This window comes from Amia ocellicauda, chromosome 1 (assembly GCF_036373705.1).
Source record: "Amia ocellicauda isolate fAmiCal2 chromosome 1, fAmiCal2.hap1, whole genome shotgun sequence".
NCBI lineage: Eukaryota > Metazoa > Chordata > Actinopteri > Amiiformes > Amiidae > Amia > Amia ocellicauda.
Genome location: NC_089850.1, coordinates 34459017 through 34484566, shown reverse-complemented (window position 1 = coordinate 34484566; position 25550 = coordinate 34459017). Strand labels below are relative to the sequence as shown.

The following is a 25550-nucleotide window of genomic DNA, read 5'->3' as shown; positions in this document are numbered from 1 at the left end:
CAGAGTCACTGGCATCTCTCTCTGCACCAGTGCTTTATTGAGCAACGGTTCACACTCCACTGTGGTGTATCAAACTTTTCAAAACAGTGGCCTGTACAGTCTGACCCTGGTTTCAGACCATTGTTCCCTGCCCACCTTGGATGGCCCAAGATGCGCTGACTCGAACGAGGGACAATCTGTTGCAGTATACGGCAGTGCAGTGCAGTTTGTTGGTGCTGCTGAATGCACTCCTCCTCGGAAGCAGGAGGCCCTCTGTATATCCAGGTGTAAATGGGAAAATGAACAGGGAGTCCAACTGTTCTTATCAATTAGCAGATACCGTAAACATGCTGTGCGGCGGCTCAGTGGGTTTGCAGCTGGTTGCTCACAGGAGCACAGCTGTGTGAGTGAGTGGGGACGGGGAGACGCAGTGCAGTGCAGTGACCACCTCAGACTAGACACCGGATCTGTGCGCAGGGCTCTTGTGTCGGTCACGTGCTGTTGTGTTCCCAGGGATCGGATTGCGAGGCGTCAGCGTTCTGCCTGCGCTCCCATCACCAGCGCGGTGACATCACCCCCCCGCCTCTCAGCGGTTTCTTCCGAGAGTTTGGTGATTCACTGATTCAGCCCCACAGAGAGAACCTGTACGGCTTCCAGTTGGCTGAACTGAGTTAAGACAGAGGGTTGTGTGATTGCGTGACTACCACTCTGTGTTCGACACGCTCGCTAAAGGAATCACTGGAAGCACAAACACACCACATCTTCACAGTGTATTGAACTCGGGTAATGACCATGTAACGTGGTTTCAAATTATGGGGTTGAAGTGATACTTTCAAGTACAACTGTACAGCAGGGGCACTGGCACTCCCAGTGTGAGCCATCCTGTGCACAGAGACTCGGAGACTGTCGCATGTGTAAAGAGCCCCAGCGCTCCCAGGTGCTCTGAGGAAGAGATGGGTCCATTAAGAATTAGATGGTTATGACAGTTACTTAAATATAAAAAGTGTAAAGGCTTCCAATTAGTAATGAATGGCACAAGCCATCACTGACAGGGCATACAGAGAGAGAGAGAGGGAGAGAGAGGAAGAGAGAGAGGATCTGTCCCATGGAGTGGAGCAGTGTGCGTTGCTGTCAGGTGGAGCTGGGCTGTGTGTCTGTGCAGGCCTCTTTCCGTTTCAGTCGGCTGAGTAATTAATGTACAGTTAGTCATCGGGCTTCCCATACATTTCCTCTTTTATTGCTCTTTACCTTCGTTCGAACAAATTATTTTCAAGTTGAGAATTTCACGGTGCGGATGTGTGCTCTGGCCTTCCCCTTCCGTGTAATTGCCATTATAAATTACTTTATGCTAAACGATGGCAGTTCAAGTCAGGCTCCATAAGGAGTCGTTTATTGCTTAATGTCTGTCTCTCTTTTTTCCCCCTTTTTTTAAGCCTCTGAGTGATGTTTTTTCAAGAGACAGATACTGGGCTGGTTATTGCCACAGTAAGTTTATATTGGCTTAGCTGAGGGGTTTTATGACTGACTGGATTTTTTTATTTATCTGTTATTTTACTAGCCAGTTGCACTGAGATTAAAACCTCTCTTTGTAAGTGAGTCGTAGCCAGCTGATGAATGATGGTAGGACAGAGCTGATGGGGGTCTCCCTGCCCACAGTCCTCTCACCCTCTCAGATGATGAATAAATCAGCAAGGATTCATAGATAAGTATAGTAAATACATATTTCAGTAAATTAATTAAAGCATCACATTGCGGCAAATGAAAGGTGCCTATAGCTACACTACATGGCCAAAAGTACCCCTGCTCGTCGAACATCTCATTTCAAAATCATAGGCATTAATATGGAGTTGGTCCAGCCTTTGCTGCTATAACATCCTCCCCTATTCTGGGAAGACTTTCCTCTAGATGTTGGAACATTGCTCTCTATCTCTCTATATTTCTATATGTCTATATTTCTCTCTCTATATATATATATCTGTATCTCTCTATCTATAGGTAAAAATACGTGTATAATAATAAAAGAGAGCCAACCCCAGGTCAGTGGGGTGTAGAGCAGTGACACAGTCCTCAGTGAGTGTGGCGGCCCTGCTGCGGCGCGCTGCGGTGCTGGCGGTGGGCGAGACGTGGCTGTGGTAAGCTGTTGAGTTCTGAGCTGCTGCTGTTCGCAGTGGATTAAGCAGAGAGGCGTCATTACAGAGGCTCGGTCATGGCCGCTGCTCTGGGGTCGGCTCTGTCCCCTTCATTGACCTTAACATTAAACACAGCTTCTGCTGTCATTACTTTTCATGCCTCTTCTGGGGTGATCGCACCATGCTGTTCCCAGATTTCTCCCCACCCTAATGTGATTCTCTTGATGAAGCAGATGCGACAAGACACACAATACCTGACTTCAGACACTTTTTAGGAATCGGAGCACCTCACTGTATGGTGAGTCAGTTCACTGGTATCAGCCGGGGTTAGAAGCACTTGCTTCCCTTCACAGCACACTGTCCCGCACTGTGGCTCCTGACCAGCACCGCGGAGAGCCAGGACAGGACTGCACTCAGTCATAGGGTGTGTGTGATACGCTTACAGTGTAATCCAGATGCACACATAACCTCTCCTCTTAAGGGGATTGCTGGAGTACATTATGATATTGTGAGGCCTCACTTCCACCTGGCTTACGACATACTCGCAGGGATACTACTAATGTTCTAATCCAGCATTTCTCCTTGTATCCATACTAATGCACTGGTGTAATGTAAGGAATACTGTATTATACTCTCCTATTGTATACCTTGTATGTCGAAGAAACAAATACATAAATAAATGATTGAATACATACTATTACTGCTGCTAATATGAAAATGAGAGAGGCATATTGGGTGAACCACCTCAGCAGAGCCAGACTGCCCCCTAGCAACTGGAATAGTAAACCCTGTACACCTGCCAATAGTTTATCTGACCTATACACACAGAAACACAATTCAGACACTCACACAATCTACTGCTTTATACTATATAGAATACATATTTTAAATATATGGGATGAACATATTTGAGTCTGTCATCTATATATTTATTTAATATGGTCAAAATATAAGGTGGAAATAAAGCTATCCATTTATATTGAACATATTGCAGACTAAGATACGTTTTCAATATATATATTTTAAATGTGCAAGAAAGAGTCTGATTTTTCTATATAGGAATGATGTATTTCTACAATATACTCCAAATGTATTGCTTTTCATTGTTGTTCATGAGTACACACAAAAGTACCCAGAATTCCAGCCTCCACCTCCCTATCTCTGAGAAAGCTTGAGGGCTGTGGGCTCAAGTCTGAATATGATCAGGTGTCATTTGTATTCAGGTGGTTGAAGTGAAATTTCCCCTGGTAATCTCTGGATGTAGTTCATACAAATTTACAGGCAGCACTTAATTCTATCCTACATAATCTGATCAGTCTGAGGCTTTTATTAAATTCTGTAAGCAAAAAAAACCCCTAAATAACAAAAAAGAAAAATCAATGGTATTTAGGCGGTCTGTGGATAGTAATCTAAAACATACACCCTTTTCTCCCCAGGAAAGTTTAAATGAACACTATTATACTGATTAAACTGCACCCTGGAGCACAGATGTATAGATTGATATGAAATTGTAATAATAGTAGCAAAACTCACTCCCCCCCCGATATTGTCCTTTTGTGCCTCACTTAATCTCTAATGCACAGCCCCTCAATTTCCTTTCCAGTGTCCCAATCACTGCCCACTGGCCCATCTGTCGCTATCAGATGAACCCACTCTCTCCCACTCCCTATGCCTGCTGTCCACCGGGCTGTTGTTGCATTTCTCCTGTTCCTGTGCGTGCAACTGACCCTCTGTTTCTTTCTCTTTGTGTCTCTCTGTGTTCCTCTATCTGTCCCTGTGCCGTTCTGTGTTTCTCCTTGTCTCTGTGTCTCTTTGTGTCTCCATGTCTCTGCACCTCTCTGTGTACGTCTCTCTGCGTCCATGTCTCTGTATGTCCACGTGTCCCTCTAGGTGCGGTGGACGAAGACGGCGGGAAGCGCCTCAGACAAGTTTCAGGAGACGTCGATCTTCAACGAGACGCTGCGGATCGAGCGCATCCAGCGTGTGCAGGGCGGCCGCTACTACTGCAAGGCGGAGAATGGGGTGGGGGTGCCTGCCATCAAGTCCATCCGTGTAGATGTGCAGTGTAAGTCTTCACGGGCGGTGCTGTGTGGTGCCGGACACACGCAGTGCGAGCCACACGCTGTTCTACTGGGTCATGGTGCGGGTCATTTTTAGGGATACCCCTCAGCCCAGCAATAGTTTAGCTGTGGCCTTTCAGAGTTTCAAGATGGAAACCCCTTCCTCCTTTCACCTCCCATGCCCCCAACTTAGTGTGAGTTCTGCAAGTCTGGTCCTAGTCCATGTGTACTGAATCTATTTTTATCAGTCCCATTTGTAGAAAAACCTGGTCCAGTTGTTTAGCTGTGCTCTGTAGCTCAGTGTCACAGCACCACAGGTTAGTTATTGATCAAGTAAGCAAGTACCACACACTGGTTCAGTGATGGGAATGCTGGCTTCTAATGAGGGCTGAAGGGAAGTCAGGTGTTTGTGATCTCTGAATCACTGACTACCAGAAGACTCCCCAGCCTAACAGATCAGAATTCAATGTTTCTGAGTCTTTATAAACTGATTATTTTAATCGGTTACCTATAAAACCTGCTGTACTGCAGCTCTCCAGGACCAGGGCTGGACCCCAGTTGACTAGGACTGTAGGACAGAGGACAGATGCAGCCTCTGCAGCGATATCCTACCTGGGCCCTGCAGCTGGTCTGTCTGTGTCACGCAACAAAGATGCCCTGCTAACTCTGGGAGACGTAGCTGCTCTACATCCACGCACTTCCTTCCGAGCACTTTTCAGAAAAATCGGTGTCTTCCTGCAGGACAAGGATGGCCAGTGTGCAGGTGAACTGGAAATGCCCTGCAGAGAGAGCTTCAGATCAGTGCTGTTTGGTCAGGGTCTGTCCCCAGGGAAGACTTTTGTAATTGAGCTCTATTGCTTTATTGCTTTGCCGCGGTCCCCGGGGGAGCAGTAATTGCATCCTAGATAAACAGGCCGGGCTGTCAGCGGCTGACTATAACCACAAGTGACGCTGAACGCTTGTTCAATTTTCTCTCCAGCTCTGTGCTTGCTCCGTGGGTGACTTTGGCGCTCGCAGTGCAATAATTAGTCTCTGCGTGTAGCATGCCAGACTGAGGCCCTGTGCTCCCTGCCCCCCCTGAACCCAATCTCCTGGGAGAAAGACCAAGGAGACACAAGGGGCAAAGGGGGTAGATGGGGGGGGTTGGAGACAGTTCAAGTGCCTCTGCGCAGAGCTGCAAATTCTCTCTGTATAAGTGAGAGAGAATAACAGGCCTGACTTAATGTCTGGAACAAACGCTTCCTGATTCCAGTGTGGTTTTGCTGTGATCGCTATAGTACACTGTCAAAAGCACAGATTTCTGCACAGTTTGCCCTGGCGCCACACTTTATTGTCGACTGTTTGCTTTAAAAATCTTGCATGTGTTTAACCTCATTCTGATCAAAACACTGGGCTGAGATCAAAGCAGAGGGAGAGAGAGGGAGACAGGGAGAAGGGAAAAGAGGAAGAGGAGAGTAAAAGAGAGCAGAGTGGAAGGGAGAAAGAGAAATGGGAATGAGACTGAACAGCCATTGCAGTCATCAACCCAAGACCTCTGCAGAAGGCAGTGAAGGGTGATACCTATCATGACCCCTAACCCCATGACCCTTGACCCTGACCAGTAGAACGGCGTGGTATGACTGGGAGTTTTGATACAACGAAGCATCTATAGTCGAGATGGACTTGGTTCAGAGACCTGGAGAGCCCTCACGTCTGCTCCTACCTGCTCTCACTCTTTCACTGCCTGGCTGTATGCTCACTCATACAAGCTGGCCAATGTGCTTGATGGCAGTACAGGAGTGCACAGTGAAAGCAGGCTGGGGCTGAGGCAACACACAACAATGCCGCCAGCTCATGAAGCACGGCGTGGAAGGTAGGTGAGAAGGCAGAAATATGGTGAAGTAGAGAACTCAGTTTGCTGTGGTAAGCTTATTGCCACAACATATACACACTTTCCCCGAAATGGACAGTAAGAGAATCACTAACCTGTCAGAAATAAAAGACACTTATTTAATAACATAGGTAACATGGGGATATGAAAAAGAAATAATTTCCGATATACTAAAAGGAAAATCTTCTTTAGTACATTACATGCATGGATGAAAGCCCCAGTCAGAACTGAGATCAGAACCGATGAGTGATTTAAACAGACATGGAGAGGCTGTCTGAATACCTGAAGACCGGGAGCTCCATAGTCCTGATATTTGATCTCTGTTTGGTGATCTTTACATACAATGCGATCTTGCTGAGTTGCTAGTCTCCAACATAGCTATAACCCATTGTCCTGCAATCGTACTGCAGAATATTGGCACACGGTGATTTCTTCCCATACATTGACACCTGGCCCATGAATACCTTTCACTTCTGAACTTTGCAGCTGTTTCCTGGCCCTACAGACCCCCAGAAACTGATGAGGCACAATTAACCGTTAACAGAGCTCTTCCTACCAGCTACAATACTTCACCCACATTGTCCTGATGTGCCTGAAACACTATTAATCTCCCCACACTAGCAGGTCAGAGTACTGCAGTCCTCTTGTTACAGTTCCCTCCTTACTAGCTTGTTTGGAGCCGGGTGTCTCTGCCACATTGGTAGTAGAGAGAGCGTTCTGCATAGAGGGACATTTCGATGGCGAGTTTATAATTAGGGCCGGATTGTGTTTGCTCTACCTCGCTATAATGATCTGAGCCTGTTGGAAATGTCAGCATAATTAAGGGACTGGAAAGTCTGCGGTGCAAGGCAGGGGGAGGGCAGTGGGGGTGGGGGAGAGGAGAGAGCTCTGGCTGACGGGACGGGGGGGTTGAGGGTGGCGTTCAGGCCCTCCCCTACTCCCCACCCTATCCCCAGAGCTCTGCTGCTGTACAACATCCACCCCACACCGCCAGGAGCCCAGTTGAGGGGCTGTGGGGAGAGGACAGCTCCGGGTTCTGGTGCTGCGGTTAGAGACCAGGTAGGATCTTCTTTGTGTCTCCCTCTGTCACCGTGCTGCTGGTTACCAAGACAGAGCATCACTCTCACCTGTCTGAAATAGAGGTGCAGCGTATCTTGCATATTCGAGACTGGCGAACCCTTCTTTAATGATATATAGGTGCCCGTGTGTGTGTATGTTTGTGTGTGTATGCATGTGTGCGTGGGTTTTGGAAAGGTGTATTGACATGCTCCCCTGGGGAACGATAAGTGTGTGTGTGTGTGTTTCACTTCACTCCAGCTAGGGAGTCTACAGAGATTCACTATAGACTCAGTGGATATACGTATGCTGTATATATACACCTTGTGGATATATGGACTGTGTGAATTTATAGACTGTGGATATTGACTGCATGGATTTACCGTGTGGACTAGGTGAAGATATAGACACTGTGGTTGTAATGACTGTGTTGGAGTATACAGACTGTGTATAATGACCGTGTGGTGATATTGACTATGGCGAGATATTCAGACTGTGGATAATGACGGTGTGGAATTGCGCATGCTGTGGCCGTGCATTTCCACACTGTATGGGTATATTCTCTCTGTGGAAATTATAGTCTGTGTGAAGTGGAGGGTTAGCTCAGGGGAGTATTGAGACAGAACTGACAAGGCTCGATGATAGAGCTGGCACACCTGGAGTCAGGAGTCTCGGGCACAGGAGACCTTTATTATTTCCCTATACTTACCGTTGCATTGTTTAATAATTCATCTGTTTTGAATTACAATGCTTGTTCTTCTTGTTCTTATTCTGAAGTGCTGTTCCACCTTACCAGGGTGGCCAGGTGGCCTGCATATCGCAGTCCTGTACACAGCTCTGCAGTCAGTGCAGGGAGACCAACCTGCCCAGCCTGAGAGAGACAGATGTGCTTCCATCACAACCGGGAACTGGGCGTCTGCGTTATAGCAGCCACTGCACAGTCCTCTGCAGGTACCAGGTGAATGGGGGCAGCTGGGTGACGGCCAGAGGGGCTGTAGGACGTGTGAGTACAGTTCAGCAGCTCACTGAAGTGTGTCCAGGGCAGCCATCAGCTCTCCCTCCTGCCAATCTCCTCCGCTGTGCTGCTCTGTGCAGCCAGCAAAAGCAGCCACCTTTAGAAGCAGCTCCCGACTTTGGCACTTGATAAAATCCCTCAGTTTAGTGTAAATTAATTTGCTTTGAAAGTAATAGTCAGCAAGGAAGCTGTAGGTGTGTGGCGGCACGTAGCTGCTCCCTCTCCCCCTCTCTTGTTGGATCCCTGCTGACCTGCTGGCTTGCTTGAAGGGGGAGTCCTCCTGTTCAGATATCATTAGGCAAGGGCTTACATTTCCTCATGCTAATTGGCTCCCGAGGAGTGCTGTTGATTCGCTTACTGTATTAGTTAGTGCTTAACCTTACATAAAGAGCTCAGCAGCACCTCCTCAACACAGACAAACAACTGGAGCGTCCTGAACCCATGGCTCAAGAGTCAGTGTGCCTCAGTGCAGCCGCTACGGAGGCATTTGTCCTATCACTGAGATAAAAATCTCCCAAAACTGAATAAGTCCCTCATGAGCCCACACCACCTGGCCGTGCTTTGGTGGGATAATACATGCTTTATCAATCTCTCCCTCTATGTATATAATAAATTATAACAGAACCTATAATAGCAGTGGAGTGGGTGAGGTGTATCTGTCCGAGGTTGACGCAGTGGCTCTACAGTGTGCGCTCTGCCTCGACTGCCTGGAAGTAATACATTCAGAGCTGTCCTATGTCCAGTGACACAGAGCACCGCACACGTGCATTAACACAATGAGGAATTGCACTGGCAGTGAGGAGCCGTGGGCCTCAGGCTTTTGCAGTTTGTCTCCAGGTGGTTCTTGATGTCAAACCTCTCTCAGCCCTGTCATTCACCCTGCTATGCATTGCAATCATGTATGGCAACAGATAAAAACAAACCAAATTACCCAGTTGTGCACAGGCTGCCTGTGTTTAATGATGTCTTCATGCAGAGAGTACAGTGTGTAGGAGGAACATACTTATTCTGAAATTAAACATTTCTTGTGCTTTAGCTTAGAAATAAATGTTACTGAAATGGTGTTTCAGTGACATTTATTTTAGCATTATAACCTAATAAGATTATAAAATATTTCCCCAAATATAGGTGATATTATAACATATTATTAAACATGATGTGTGTTCTTCCAGCTGTTTTGCTCCGACATGAAAAGGTTAAAGATCCCGGGGTCTGAACATTTACAGCGTAACTTGGCAATCTGTGCCGTACGCCCACCTCTCTCTGTGAAGAAGTGCCTCCTGTGCTCAGCCCTGAATCGATTTGAATATACTTTAACTTAATTTCCACTGCATGCCCTCTGGTCCTGCTCTGTGCTGACAATCAGAGCTTGGCCATGATTAACTTTGTCAATCCCTTTCAGGAATCCAAAAAAAAAAAAACGACATGTAATCTTCTCAAAGTATTCGGAGTTCCTGGCTAAAGGGATGAACATGGGTTTGGACCTGTCCACTGGTGACAAGACTCTGAGTCCTGACGTGTCTCTGCCTGCTGCTCCTCCCCGGGCCCATTCAGCTGTGGAAATGCTAGACTGGGGAGGACAGAGCGTTCTGAATATGCCGACACTGGGTCTAGTAGATCTTGGGCTCTGACCAGTGAAGGCCTCAGACAAGGGGAGCAGTTTAGTGCAATCCAACCAGGCTGTGTCATTGCCGACTGTTACTGGGATTCCCTGTGGCACAGTGCCTAATGACGCTTAGCTGCCAGGGGGTGGGTGGATTCCACATCTACTAGACTACAGCAGCTACTCTTGGGGCAGTGTTATCAGAAGGAGCTATTGCTATCCATGCAATGTGAGATGAAGTGGTCAGCCTGAGAGTGCACGATTCCCAAGGTGTCGGTCTTCATTCCTCCTGTATTAGTATAGGAGCCACTGCACTGAGACAAGCTGATTACCAATCGGCCACTCCGAATTGGGAGGGTAGAAAGAGCGAAAATAATTGGTCATTTTGAAGTAAAGAAGAAAATAAAAAAAGTTATTTCCCTATGTCTGAGTTAAGCAATTTGACAGGCAGAGCCGTTTCAGTGCCCTGTAGTATAACAGCAGTGCCAAAGCGGAGCAGTCAGGTGCGGCAAGTCTCGGTGTAAGAGGATCGAATGCAGTCTATTAGAATTGCATGTTCAACCCTACACTCTCCAAAAGTAGAATAAACAACACATCTGGAAGACAACCAAGGGGAGATGCAGCTTAATTACATTTGTATTCGCTGAGTTTGGAGTGAAACCCCCACATGAAAGATTGCTTTCTTGTGTTGCCAATTCTCAGAAAGGTAATGTTTTATTAATCATCTTCGATAACAACCTAACACCTAACCTCCCCACTAGTTGTATTAGGAATCTGAATAGCAGGCAGGTAATAATGCCTGTGACATTACAGCAAGAAACAAATGGTTTGCATCTGATGAGGTGAATGAAACCGGATAACACCTCAGCAGTAGGGAGAAGAGAATATGTTTAGTGAGAGATGGTGATACTACCAGCAACACACTTAACAGACAGGACTGTGTAATCTGCAATCAGAGAAGTGGATGCTGACAAGATGCAAAAAAGAAAACAGTTCCCTGAGAAATTAAGAATAAGAATACAGACCCTGAAGCTCTTAACTACATCTACTGAATAAGGTAAGGTATACAGATCTTTGTCTTTAAAGAGCTATGCTGTCACTTTATTCAGTTCATTAATGGTGATGTACTGTACTTTATTGTGGTTCTAATTCAGCTGTGATATTTTGACTATAATTCACTTTGCTTTAATTGTATATGGAGAATAACTAAATGTTTTAATATAAAAAGCACTATATCCTGTTTAATGGTTTTCATGTCTTACTGGCTACAGTTAAACACAGCCTATTTGCAATGCAGCAGCATTTGCCCCATGATTATGGTAAGTGGGAGAAGATGAGATAAGTGTGGTGGCAGTTTTAGGGTTATATGCAATGGTGGGATATTAAATGTTTTTAATTACAGTAATATGAACACTTTTGTATTACTAGTATTTAGCGATAAACAAATGCTTTTGGTGACCACGGCAGGGGAGGCTGGGTGAAATGTTTGCTGAGTGGTCTGTGGGCAAAAAATGTTAGAGAAACAATGTTGTAGAGGAATCCTTTTCACCTCACCTCCCCCAGCAGTTCCTGGACTGTAGCAAATCCTGGTTCCTCTTGGTTATAAAACATCCCAGACCAGTGCTGTCTGTACTAAACAGCCCAGCCTACACTAAGAAGCTCAGTCTAATGTGTTATTATATACGATGTGAACACACACCTGTTGCTGAAGAGGAGAGAGAAGTGAGTCTCTGTGTGCTCTTGATAAGGTGCTGCCAGTTCCTCAGGTGGCAGGACGCCTGGTGCAGAGGCTGTGGTGACTAACAGCAACTGATGCCTCTGGCCATCATCAACACCCAGTGCCTATCATAGTGTTGCCCCTGCTGCTGGCTCACGGGCTGGGCTTAATGAAGAGCCACCACTGGGGCATGTAGTTAAGTTTGCCACTGTGGTTAATAATAGCTCTGAGACAAAAGATTAGAGTTAGTTTAGCAGCTGGCTCTGAGAGGAGGACTGGTTACACTCACTTGTTCACTTGTTCTAACAAGCAGTTCCCTGCCTGTGAAAGTTGAAGTTATGGATAAGCCTCTGTCATTACCAATATGAGGTCAATTTGTTGTTATAGAGAGTTGGAAACCAATAAAAATGTGAGGGAGGGTGAATTGAATTCCATTTTCAAATGACATTGGGAATTCATCTGGAGCAGGTTCGGAGCTGACTGAAGTAATGGCAGTTATGCAGGGGAGTTGAGCTCTGTAGGCTGCCCTGTGAGTGTCACGCTGCCTATGCTTAAGGACCGAAGGAGGCTGTGTTCACTGGGGATAAAATGCCACATTATATTCCTGCGGCAGTGTTAATTCATCCTAGATTTTCAATTTCATGGAAAAAAAAAAGTTTCTTAGAAATTACGGTGTTTCCAGATGTAGGACTGAGTGCTCAACGTTTTGTGAGTCATGCTCCTGATGCAACTTACTTTTGAAAGAAAGCAGCTGGGACAGCGAAACCCAGTACTTCCAGACTCACATGTGTTCGCCAGCCAAACCCTGTTATTCTCCAGTGACAGTCGGCGGCACGAAGGTCAGGCTTCCTCAGGATCCTTTCATGTTCCAACTGAGTTTTCTATTTTCTCCCTTCACTGAAGGCACCCGGCACGGAAACCACACACCCCACTCACTGCACTCTCATGACCGGCTTGGGCAATTTCAGTACACTCCATAAAAAAGACTTGGACAAGAATTGTTTTATTGTTTTCGATGGATGTTCAATATATGATGTGGAAACGCCAACCCTTGTGTGTCTGTAAAAGCAGTGAATAGGACCTGACGCAGGAAGCTGTCGGTTTCTGGATTCAGATAAGTCAGTAAGGTGGGGGTGACTCATGGACTGAAGGCAGATTCACAGAGGAAGAGCCCAGTAACACTTAGGGATTCATTGAATAGAGCAGCACCTCTATTGACTGGCTTCACCGATGCATGTTTTCTGCCCTTTGCTTTCAGTAGTGCAGTAAACTCTGTTTTTCTGTGTACCAGCCATCTCTTTTATGTAGCCAAGTTCTTTTTCTTGCAGTGTGTGTTTGTGTGTGGTGATGTTCTGATTATGTATTTCTACTGGAGTGTGTGGTGCACTGTTTCTCTGGGGTATACACTATGTGTTAAGGTGTGTCAAGTGATGCACCACCCTGTATGCGTGTGTGTTGCACTGGCGGTGTTAGTGTGAGTGGATTTGGGGGCATTGCGACTATCAACAGCTCAGAACTGCAGCTGAAACTACTGCATACTTCTAGCACTTTTTTTAGCCCAGCTCCAGACAAAGCCGGGGGAGCCAAATGGGGTTTATTGCATGTATCGAGTTGCTAGCTTCCTTAATTTCTGAAGTAAATTGCATTTGTATTCAATTGTTCTTCTGTACGGGAGAAAGCAGTCTGGCTAAGTGTTTGTTTTTCCTTCTGGAATGTAAAAAGTGAGGCCAGCCCTGTTCATGGAAACTCATCTCCCCTTCTCTTAAATTCAATAAAAAAGAGACGTGTGGTGCCCAGTGGATTTGTCAGGATACTGAGCTGCTGGTCTCGGTTCATTATTTTTGTTTATATACATATATATATATATATATATATATATATATATATATATATATATATAGTGAGAGAGAGAGAGAGAGAGAGAGAGAGAGAATAGTGAGAGAGAGAGAGAGAGAGAGAGAGAGAGAGAGAGAGAGAGAGAGAGAGAGAGAGAGAGAGAGAGAGAGAGAGAGAGAGAGAGAGAGAGAGAGAGAGAGAGAGAGGTGTTTTTCTTTCTAGTTTTTAGATGTGTTTCTCCTTCTGGCTATTTAGAAACCAGACTGAGAAGTTTGTACTCAGCGTGGTATGCATGTCTCTCCTGCTGCAGTACAATTAGTTGCCTTTCAGGGCCTCTGGACCCCATTCTCCACTTGCACAATCTCCTAAAACAACTGTGATTAGGCCAGGTAGATTTCCACATGTCTGCAAGGCAGAGAGAGATCTGTTGTCTGTGAAACAGTAAGGGGCAGCCAGGATTTGTGTGTGTTTGGTCATGCGAGGGTCTGGCAGAGCTGGAGTGGTGGGGAGTGTTCAGCCTCAGAGTGTAACTGCAGGTTTTTGGGGTGGTTCAGGATGCTTATTGGAGAGACGTTATCGAGGGCTCACTCAGTTCCTGTGTGGGTTGCATTGTAGTGTGGCAATGTAAGTTGCCCTCCCCTGCAGCGTGATGGCGGTGTCATGTCTACTCAGCTGATCTCTGCTGCTGATTGAGTTTCATTAAGGCCCAGTGCTGCTTCTCCCAGTCCTCCCCTCTCCCACTCTTGTCAGGACTGATTAGGTCTGAGCCTTGTTCCGCTTGTACCTTGTTGTGTAAACATGCAGTGTGCCGCCTGGGTTTGATCGGTTGGTGGGGGGGGATCCACTCATTCGGGACACTGGTCAATGAGGAGCTCTGTATGTCAGATTTTCCAGCTGAAACAAATTGAAATCAGTCAGGGTTGAGGGGCGGTGGGAGGCAGGTTGGAGGAGGAGGGCGGCAGTGGGAGAGTTCTCGGGGTCCCTGGGGACCCACAGACAGCTTGCATATCCAGCCATCTGTGCATCTGACTATTCACAGCTGCTCCAGTCTGTGTACACATGTTCTGTGTCAGGGTCAGGGTTAGGGGTGCTAATAGGTGCAGATTTGGGTTTAAAAAGTTCCATTCAATCTGCACCGCCAATTTCCAGTTCAATTCATCCCTCACTCATGAAGCACTTTCCTTCCATTTCAATATAGTAATATCTACGTGGGTGTGTGCATCTGTGTCTCAGTTCCCCCTTGTTACACCAGTCTTGCTCTCCCAAGCCTCCTCTGCACTCTTACAATATTTATTTATAGACCTCCACAGGGTGCTGCCACTCAGGAACAATTACACTGGCTGGGCCACTACAGTAGTTCCCCATGTTGCTACAGAGACGGGATCCCGATGGGGTGGGATCCCCCTCCACTCCCCGCCCCCGTCCTGAATGTATTGACGGCATATCGATCCATAAATGACAGCAATTGGCCAAGCTGTGAAAAACCGTCCCTGACGAGCAGATCGGTCATGTAGGCTGGCCGTAATTAGGCCTCCCACTGCTGACTGTGCGTTTCCCCATCCTCTACTTAATTTGGTTTAATTGGTGCATCTGTCTATAAGTGTTGCCACCGACATCTATTTTTTATGGGTATTGTCAGGGTGTAGTCGATTATTATGAGATTGGCGCAGAGGTTTATGGGGCAGCAGCTGATGCGGTGCAATATGTGAGTCTGCCTTGCTGGTCCTCTGCTGCTCCCCCGCCTCCCCCCAGAGCTCAGTGCTGACCCCTGTACTGGAGCCCGGCCACTTAACTGCCCGTAAGCTGGGAGGCTTGTAAACAGGTTGCAAAGGAGCAATTAATTGACAGAATGCTAGGCATACCTTAAATACACAGTTCTGTGTCCAATTTCTGTGGAAAAGGAAGAGAAGAACCATTGTTGGCCATTTACTTATTTTATTATAACGCATTTATCCCCTATGAGTATCCCCTATATATATATATATATTTACATTAAGATATAGAAAAGTTACATTTTGGGACTGAACTAAGATTATCCTGACTGGGTAACTCCTGTTAATTTCAGATCAGGATTTTAACTGTTATGGTTATTATATATATGTGAGATTCAATCATATATATATATATATGTGTGTGTGTATTCTCTCTGTGATTAAATTGAATCTCACAGTGAAAGAGAGGATATTAAAAATTGATAAAATAATTTTGAAAAAAGATATAGAAAACAAATCATGATTAACAAAACAGGATTGCACCATGTGTATCAGTGTTTTCAATCTTATTTTATAAGTATTATTTCCCCTCTTACACTCCAGTCCTTTTGATAGTAATGTGTTCTGTCCGGCTGTCTCTCGCTGCTCCGCGCTCTGACCACGGCGCTGAAGATACCCCGATATCGGCAGGGATGCTTGCGCTCACTCATTATTTGTGTCCTCTCTACCAGAGCTGCTGAACCACAGGCCCGTCTTAATTAAATCTGTGTTTTCTGGGGATGAAACGAGCAGAGATATTTTGTCGCTGTGCTCATTTATTGTCCATTAAGCTATGGAGGAAACAGCAGAAATAAATACATAAACAGAAATCTGGTTCTGTATTAACCCCATTATCTCTCGGAGTTGTATGATCTATTTACTGGTATTCTTAGCCACTGTCATGGGACTACTTTCTGTTCAGAGGTTTCGACCTTGAGAGTTCAGTGGTGATGCGCTGTCATGAGTCACTGGACTGAAGCGATGTTCAGTGTCTTTCACCTGAACAACACACCTCCCTCCCAGTAATTCAGCTGAGGGATCCCCTATACCTGAGGGCGATCAGTCTCCTTTGTCTAACAGCACAGCCAATACACTCTGTTCCCCCAGCAATGGTGGCCCTGCACAGCAGTCCTCTCCACAACATCCAATAGAAAGATTGCAAAGGAGAGGAGGCCATTCAGCCCGTTTTGCACATTTAGTTGCTCAGAAGCTTAATGAGACTTTTCTGATTATGGTCAGCTGTTAAACAGTTCAAACAGTTTAGTTTACAATGTTTGATTTAAGCAGCTGAGACACCAGGAGACATGAAGGGATTTCAGGTAGTCTGTGTCATGAAAGGATCTATTAAAAGGTGTTTTAATATCACAACTGCTGCTGTTATTCAAACACAGTGTTTAAATAGCAAAGGAAAAGTGGAAGAAGAAATCCTGTCTTTGCATTCTGAAGGACAGCATTAACTCATGCTGTTCTGTTATTTATGGATCAAGAGCACTATATAGGAAAGGCATTTATTTTTCTCATTTGTGTTTTTTTGTGTGCTGTCTGTTGCAACAGAGAAAAACAAACCATTTCTTACAGTGCGGTTTTGTGTATCCGTTGGGAAAGGCAGCCGTGTGTTGTTTGTGCTGCACAGCCGAGTTTTGACTCTTAGACGAGCTGTAGGGCACTCAGGTGTTGCTTCCAAATGACCTCTGAATGTACCTTCTTAACTGATCACAATGCAATGCTTAAATTGATCCATTTAAGGTGACCTAGTTTCTGTCTGGTATTTTGCTTGCTGCTTTGGCTGAGAGCTGGATGGTTCTCCATGTCCACATCCTTCCAAGCAAGTGTTCTTAGGTTTTTACAGATTTACAGTGGCTTCGCAGATAGTGCAAAGATCTGTAGTATTCAATACTAACAACCACCTCAAACTTATTAAGAATACAAGAAGAACATAAGAAAGTTTACAAACGAGAGGAGGCCATTCGACCCATCGTGCTCGTTTGGTCTCCATTAATAAGTGATCCAAGTATCATGCCCAGTCTATTTTTAAATGTTCCCAAATTGTCGCTTCAACCACATCCCTGGGGAATTTGTTCAGATTGTGACGCCTCTCTGTGTGAAGAAGTGTCTCCTGTTTTCTGTCTTGAATGTCTTGAAGCCCAATTTCCATTTGTGTCCCCGGGTGCGTGTGTCCCTGCTGATCTGGAAAAGCTCCTCTGGTTTGATGTGGTCGATGCCTTTCATGATTTTGAAGACTTGTATCAAGTCCCCACGAAAATCAATTCCTCATTAAGTATGTTCATAATATTAATAAAAATGCACACACACACATGCACACACACCACAATGAAAGCAAATAGAGATTCTTTAGGAACATATTTTTTGCATTTACACATTTTTTCAATGAGTTTGAAATGGATTTTATTACTTTTCGTTTTTTATTTCCAGAGGCCCTGACTCTGCTACTTAGTAACTAGGCTGTGCAATTTCATTGTGTTGTCTGAGTGATTTTTTGGGGGAAGGAAAAGCATTGAACAAATGCAGTTGGTCAGCCGTGGTGCACAGTCGCACCTGTGTGTGTACGCTAACCTTGCATCCACACCACCAAGAAGGATTACGATTACTATTCTGAAGTTTTCACCCTGAAGGAGAGTTAAGAGGATGTTTTAATGTGCTGCGTCTGAGGCTCCACATCCTGTAAATCATCGGCTGTGGAGACCGAAGCAAAGGAAAATCCACAGCTTGAATTTCTATTTCTTTTCAGTTTCACTGTCACATCCCGGCTAAAAAATGGCATTTGCCCGTTCAGGAATTTAGCTCGGAGGTTCAGCTTTGCTTTTAAAATGCCGCCCCATTGTTTTTAATGTCATCCAGAGGTGCTCTTGGGGTGGAAGAGGCTTTATGACCAAATCATTTATTTCATCTGCCAGCAGACATTCTCCCCTTTCCATTTCTGAACCGGCTGATGGAAAAACAAAGAAAAGCAGAAAACAATACAGACAGTGACAACACCGAGGATGGACGTTATTTGATTTATTTTTTCTTTTGTCATCAGGATCCCTTATGGTCTCACCACAGAAGACAGAGCCAATTTAGGGAACAATGCAGTCTGGGATTTTGTGACTTTGGATGTATAGGCTCTACAGTGGTCTAGGCAGCAGTCACCTCCAGCCCTGGTCTTAGCATTCCAGTAAGTTTTATAGTTCACCCCTAAATCACCCATTTCACAAGAAAAATATGTTAGTTATGGATCAGTGCAGCAATTTTAGTTATGGACACTGGCCCTTCAGGGGCAGGAGGCTATTCAGGTGTTGGTTCCAGATCTCTAAATGGATTTTGGAAGGAAGAAGTTTTCTAACCACAGAGAAAAAGTAACCACTTCTAAGAAATGGTTTTGTGTCCTTTACAAATAACTGATCAGATGGCAGTGGTGTGTGATTTGTGCTGCACACATGAGTTTAGACTGAGACTTTGAGTTGAAGGGCACGTGGGTATCGCTTCCCAGTGACTTCCAAATGGATGTACCTGCTCGGCTGATCAGAATGCAATGTTTACTGGTCTTTCTGAATGGATGATTTTAAGGTGACCTAGTGCTCTCTGTGCGTTTGCGTGCTGCGTGGGTCGTGAGCTGTCCTGGTGCTGCAGGGACTGTGTGAATCAGGTTGCCTGGTGTTGAGAGGCTGCAGTGGCTCTGTGGGCAACTCGCAAACCCCTTTTCTCCTACGCCAAATTCACTCAATTTTTCTTTTTTTTTTCATTTGATGTGTACTTTTGATGTTCTTGGAAAAAATAAAAACAAAAACAAGAAAAGAGCATAGGAAAGCAAGGTGAAATAATGCCAGAACATGGAGAGGTATAGAATAGGTATAGAAGTCCACAACAAACAATACGAATAAATAAATAGGTAAATAAATACCATGAGACACACAATTGGAATAAGTAAGTAAGAGAGAAAGAAAATAAGTAAATAAAATAAATTTGGGTTATGTTTTGCCACACTTTTTTGATGATGAATTGCAGGAAACTGGGCCAGTAGATTCCCACACCCTCCTCCACCAGGCATCTTTGATCACTCTGGGAGGGAAGGGGCTGCCTGGCACAGCTGGCATTCTTAGCATTTGAGCTGTCCCTGAACCACTGTCCTCCGCAGGGGCAGTGCGTGACACTCGCTACTTCCACTGACACCCCAGTGGGACGGACCGAGCAATCAATGGCTGCCACTGTAAACGCACTGTGTCAACAGGGTGGCATGGTATTGATCCCTCACTGCAGGGCCCGCATTTGACCACTTGCTGTCCTGCCAAGCCCCTTCTCTTGCCATAGCCTAAATAAACCTGCACTAGTGCTGTGGTGGGGGAGTTCATGCCTTGCTGTTCTGGGTTGCCTGCCACCCCTATACCAATCTACTGCAGTACAATCACGATCAACCACTGTGTAGTGTAGGAGAGCACAGTGAGATAATGGAAAAGCATAGAGAGGAACAGTATAGTAATCACTGATATACAGCATGGAAAACCATGTCTAACTGAAGTTATAGCCGTGAGGCAAACCTGGGAAAAGTGCCACGTTTGTGCAGACATACAGAGAACACACTCCTTAACTGCTGTATAAACAGAGCTGTTAGCACTGAAATATCTATTGGTGCAGTAAGGAGCAAACACTAGTACTGTACTGAACTGTTGCTCTGGCAAATATACCAGCAATAAACCTGTTAGACCCCTGTGAATCGTGATCAGAGTTTGGGCTGACTTCCTTCTCAGCAGTTTCCTGGTCCCCAAATCTTCGAGCTGCTGATTCTTCCAACACGTCTGTCCTGCTTTGATCTCTGGATTGAAAACCCTGTAGGCGTTTTCATGGTCGCGCTGGCATGTTTTTAAACAAGGACTCTCTTTTTGTTGCATCAGTTATTTTGTATTTATTTATGTACAGCTCTGGAAAAAATAAGAGACCACTCCAAGTTCAGAAATCAATGTTAAGTGGTCTCTTAATTTTTTCCATAGCTGTATATTAATACATTCATATATATTTAAATAAATAAATAAATTCTTTGGTCAGGGATGCCTTGAACTCTCTTACACTCATCAGCTCTATTAGCTCTAAAAGGACTCTAAAAGACAAGGTATTATATGATGGTGTGGGTCTCCCTCCCTTCAGGCAGACTGGCTTAAGGACTGTGCTTTACAGTGTGACCCAGTGAGTGGATGTGTGGGCTGAAATGAGCTACAGCAGACTGGAACTTCTTATACAGTTGAATATAAATAAATGTCCCCTTTTTAAGCATCTTTACAATACAATGCCCAAGTTCCCACGGTGCTGTGCAGATTGAAAGAGAAAGCCTCAGCTGAAGTCCACTTTAGTTACATTCACAAAATGCTTCACTTTCAATGTCTTCACTCTAAACTGAATGCGTTTGAGGCTGCTGAGGTTTCCACATTCTGACTGCTGGCTGAAAGGTTTCTCATGCATGGTCTGTATTTTATTTTAATACAGACAACGCAATTTGGGGAGTGTAGTTTTTCTAAAGGTACTGTGTATATATATATACATATATACAGCTCTGGAAAAAATTAAGAGACCACTTAACATTTCTGAACTTGGAGTGGTCTCTTAATTTTTTCCAGAGCTGTATATATATGCACACACGGTCTCTGAGCACTTCCCTGTGTTGAAATCAGGACACTTCTTGGGATCACAAGAACTGCAACACAGCATTCATTCGATGTGAATTAAAAAAAATAAAATAGAATAAAATCAGGGCTAATTAAAATGCAGCTAAATAATTCAGGAGGTACATGATCGTGAGGGTTATAAATAAGCTGATTAGGCTTTCATAAAATAAGTTCTTAGATTATTTACTTGCAAAATAGGCACGCTTAAAAGGTTTGATAGTTTAGCAGTAGAAAGTGTGTTAGTAATAGATGGTGTCGTCAAATCAAGGGTTACTAATGCATACTTTCTGGCTACTGTCAAGTTTAACAATGACTCTGAAACGGGGCGGTTTCTCACAGTCACTGCTAGCTCCACACAGCCCTGCGATGCACAACCAAGTGCCACTTACAATCAATTCTGTGTCACAATCAACTGCCGGTTGTTCCCATACAGACACATAGGCAGGCAAGTAGTGGACAGAAACAGAAAATCCAACTGAGATACAGATAGATGGACAGAGAGATGGGACAACTTGAAAGACGTGTAGACAGAGGGGATTGAGAGTGGTCCGCTTTACAGTTCTGTACTAATTGCACACTGACACTGACCTTTCCCTCCCACTCTCTCTGTAGACAGGGTTCTCCTAAACTGAGGGCTGTAGATTGTTCCCCCAGGTCTTGGTCAGAGATCCGTCCAATGGTCTCTGTCTCTATCTCTGACCAAGACCCAGATTACTCCAGTGAAAACCCTGCTGTCTAAATATGTTACCCATGTAAGTTGCTTTGGATACTTATGCAATAAAACCTCCATCACAGTGTGAGGACGGAGAAGCAGTGCCCAGCCCGAGCCCAGTCTCTGGGTCTGATTTGGCCCTGCTCTCCCTGGCCCAGCTCTGCCCTGCACCCTGCAGATAACAAAACACATCTGCTTAGCACATTTAAAAATAAAGTAGAACCACAGTCTAGACAAGATAAGGATCTTATCACGTTTCCACATCATTCTGCCTGATTTATCCCAAATGCCTTTCTTTTTTCCAGCACACTGGCTCCGATATATAGTACAGTACAGGGCAGAACCCAGAGGCACAGCTTCCTTGCTTTTGTTTCTTACTGTTCTTTTTCTTGGTGAAAAAAAATTGTCTGAATGAAAGCAATGAATTTGATGTTGACAGGATGATGGGCACGGTTGGGGCATCGTGTTATTATTGTTATTATTATTATTATTACGCGCTGGGATCTGCACAATTCAGCTTGACACTTTGAGAGAATCACTTACTGAACGATTTTCAAAGCTTTGTGCTCTACTGCTACACATTCTTTTCACTTTAGTGGGAAAATGGTAAAACTTTTAAGGTGAAAACCTAGTGACAACAAAGGCTTTGAATACAAAAATAAGACTGGGATCTATATATATATATATATACTGTATAAAGATGTATGACTATTAATAATGTATGCATCAATAACATGTCTGTCAGAAAAATGTACGACTATAAATACATGATGTTCAGTTTTATTCTGGCATCAACAATGAGAATTTTGTGAAACCACTTTGACTTTGGTGTCATGGGGAGGTGTTTCCTTTGGCCTTTTAACAGATTCATCAACGTCTCAGGAGGGATATTCAACCAATTCCAAATTTGGATCATTAATCTCCTTGGAAATTCAACCTTGAGCTTCTTGACTCAAGGTCCAAGTTTACTGACTTAAATATCCTGGTACATTCTGCCCATCAAGTCTAACCAGGGCACCAGGAACGGAGGATGCAAATGAGGTCTGCCACCATAGGGGACGGTGGGGTGATATTCTTCTCCTTGACACAAGCCTCACATTTTCTGTAAATATACTGCGGGGTCTGTGTGCATGGAAGGAGTTTCAATTCATTTTTTGCTCTCCAGTCAATTTGGATGGTCAGATGAAAACATACATTGATCATTTTGGACACATGAACAATGGCGTGTCAAGTGATGGTCATTTTCATCACTACTGCAAGGGAGGGTCTTCCCAGTCTCAGACTTCACTTCACACCAACTGTGACTGATCACCTTTTGGCAGAACAAGCGGACTTCTTTCCCCCACTGATTGTGCGAACTGAAATCATGTGAAGACCAGAGCAGTTCATTAATTAATTAATTAATTTGTTTTATTTTTGGAACAGCTTTGACATTTTCAGCTTTTTCTTTCTGTCGTGGTTCTGTTCATTTCAGCTGATTATGGAATATCCGCTTCACTCTCTCACAAACCTTTTATGAAAGATATTCAAACCACTGCTCTGTCCCCCCCCCTTCTCTGTCTCAGCTCTCAGGTTTAATTTACAGCCTGTGGAGCTCACGGGAGACAGGCCAGGTAATGAAAACAACAACATGAGAAACCAGGAAACGGCTGCAGCGTGTCCCTGAGGCTCAGAGGTAGTGAAGTGCTGAGAGAGGGCTGCGGTTTATAACCCCTCCCCCCCCACCCCGTCCCTTTCTCTCTCTGTGGGGTGATTACGCGGTGCTCGTTAAAAAAAACACAACTCAAACTAAATAAATAAAAGAAAGAAAAGATACGTTGTGTGGTCTTAATTTACTGTTATATTTACTTGCGTGTTCAGCATTTTTGTCCGGAAAACGCAACTTTGTGCGAATCAATAGGGAAAAAGAAGCAATAACCGTCAGACACTCTGACCTCCAGCATCCCGCAGGACAGAGGGATCGCATTCATACAGCAGGCCTATCCCAGAGGGTGGTCTTCAGAGGGAGCACAGTAGGGGTCCCCAGCTCTGGTCCTGGGGGGCACCACTGTAGCTTGTGTGGTCAGAACCCAGCTCAGATGCGAACCTCTGTCTCAGGCAGCCCTCCAAGTGGCTGATCCACACTGCCCTCCAAATGAGTGGTCCGCTGATGAAAAGGCATTTCTACATGTCCATGTCTACTGAACCCACTTATACCAATACACTCCACTCTAAATTACCTCTTTTGAAACACCTTGTTAGTTATTGACCAATTACGCAAGTTGATTGTTCAAACAAGGCCACTGTAAACTCTAGTAACGTTGAGTTTTAAAGGGTATTCTAGTGTTTGTATCTGAACAGTCTTCAGATTTCCTCAGTTACCTTGATGCTAATGGATCCCAGTTGCTTTCACAGCAGGTGCACCCATGTTTAATTAAAGAGGGTATGAAGACTCCACACTGGTCAATACAACCCCTGGTGTTACAAATGGTGTGACTTCTCAAGTCTCCATACAAACTTAAAGCTGTTAACTGCAGCGATTTCTCACTGCACCTGTTCAACTGGAGTAGCTCCTAATTGCCTCAAAGCCAGGAAAATCAGTCTGCAGAAGGGTGTAGGAAGACCAGGGTCCCCAGTTATTTTATCTCTGGAACCTCGGTTCAATCACTGAGACTCACAGCTGTCCATTGCCCCACATGGCAACAGATATATAAACACAGTGCCAAATGATTAACATTGAACCTCAACCCCCCTTTTGCTCCACCAATATATCTCTTTCTTTTTAAAGCGAGTGGTGACATTGTCGAGACATGCGCACCCTGTGTTTCCTGCACATAAAAATGCCTGTCTACTTACATATTGCACTCATCTAGCCCTGCTTGATCAGCTGGCAGTAAAGATGAGTCTGCTCAGCCTGATTACATTTAAATTAAATTCAGCATTGTGGTAACACAAGCTCTCTGTCGCAGGGCCGCTGGTGTGGACTGAGTATCTCATTAGAGAGCAGGGACTCACAGTTTTAGTGTAATTAGAACAAAGGTGGAATGATAGTCTCCCACACAGGGGTGAACTTCCTGTGTCAGGCCTCTGCAGGGCTGTTGCTCAGAGGTTTTATTCTTCTCATGCCCAAAGCTTAGAGCTCAGAACCACCATCTCACCCTGTGCCAAGCTGTGCCCCTGTCTCCCCCCCGAGCCGGTCTGAGAAGGGCTGCTTAAGAGATGTACACATAGTGGTGTAGATCATGTAGCCAGAATTCTTTGTTTGTAATCGAGCACCTTGGCACTTCTTCTGCTTTTGCTTTGCACAAATTAAATTGCTAATGTTTAATAGAAGGCAGCTTGCTTTTCCACACCATATTTAATATGCACTATGATTCTCTGTCTGTGTTACCAATAAAACTAGAGGACAGAGACAATAGAGCGATTGGAAATTACTTGAGCAAGAAAGAGTCTGCTGTGGTGCCGAGTCCTGTGTTTTGAATGACGTCACGACTGCAGCACAATGGGGCTGTTCGCCTAATGGGGTTTAGTGTACAATAATGCTCTCCTGTTCACTGTGACCACATCCAAATCTGCATTCAACCGAGCTTTGCCTCTTCCTCTCCCTCCTTCCCCAGCCCAGGATTCTCTCAATTTGTTCTGCTCTGTGAACACCTGTGTGCTTGCATGTGTGTGTTTGTCTGCCTATCTGTCTTATCTGTCTATTAGTCTGTGTGTTTGTGTGTGTACTGTGCCGGTCTGTCTGTCTATCTGATGTGTGTATGTTGGTGCGTATGCATGTGTGTAAGTGTGCATATGTTATCGTAACTTTAGTTTTGGCCTTTGATGTTCAGAGTGCTGGAAGGTTGGGCTGTGTAGACCAGGGGAGCCAGGAAAGGGGAACAACAGATGTCCTGGGAACAGCTGTCTGTGATGTACCCTGGTAAAAGTGTGCGAGTGTGTGTGTATTTACAGTTAGGTCCATAAATATTTACCACTAAATACTAGTCATACCAATATAAAATGGGTTTAATTCCTACACCTATCACCCAATTTGGAAGTAACTACACAAGTCTATACTTAAAGCACATCTTGATTGTTTCCTTTCAAATCCATTGTGGTGGTGTACAGAGCCAAAATGATGACAATTGTGTCACTGTCCAAATATTTATGGACCTAACTGTGTGTGCATCTGTATGTCTATGTGCCT

At 44.8% G+C, this 25550-nt stretch overlaps 1 protein-coding gene across 1 annotated transcript in view; it reads left to right on the top strand.

The window, feature by feature from the left end:
- The first annotated feature begins 1334 nt into the window (after positions 1-1334).
- The window catches only part of mdga1 (MAM domain containing glycosylphosphatidylinositol anchor 1), a 76012-nt gene continuing 51796 nt past the window's right edge, over positions 1335-25550 (top strand). The window contains exons 1-2 of the mRNA XM_066713800.1: positions 1335-1346; positions 3999-4173. Of these exons, the coding sequence (XP_066569897.1) occupies positions 1335-1346; positions 3999-4173 (187 nt within the window). The remainder of the gene's footprint in view (positions 1347-3998; positions 4174-25550) is intronic.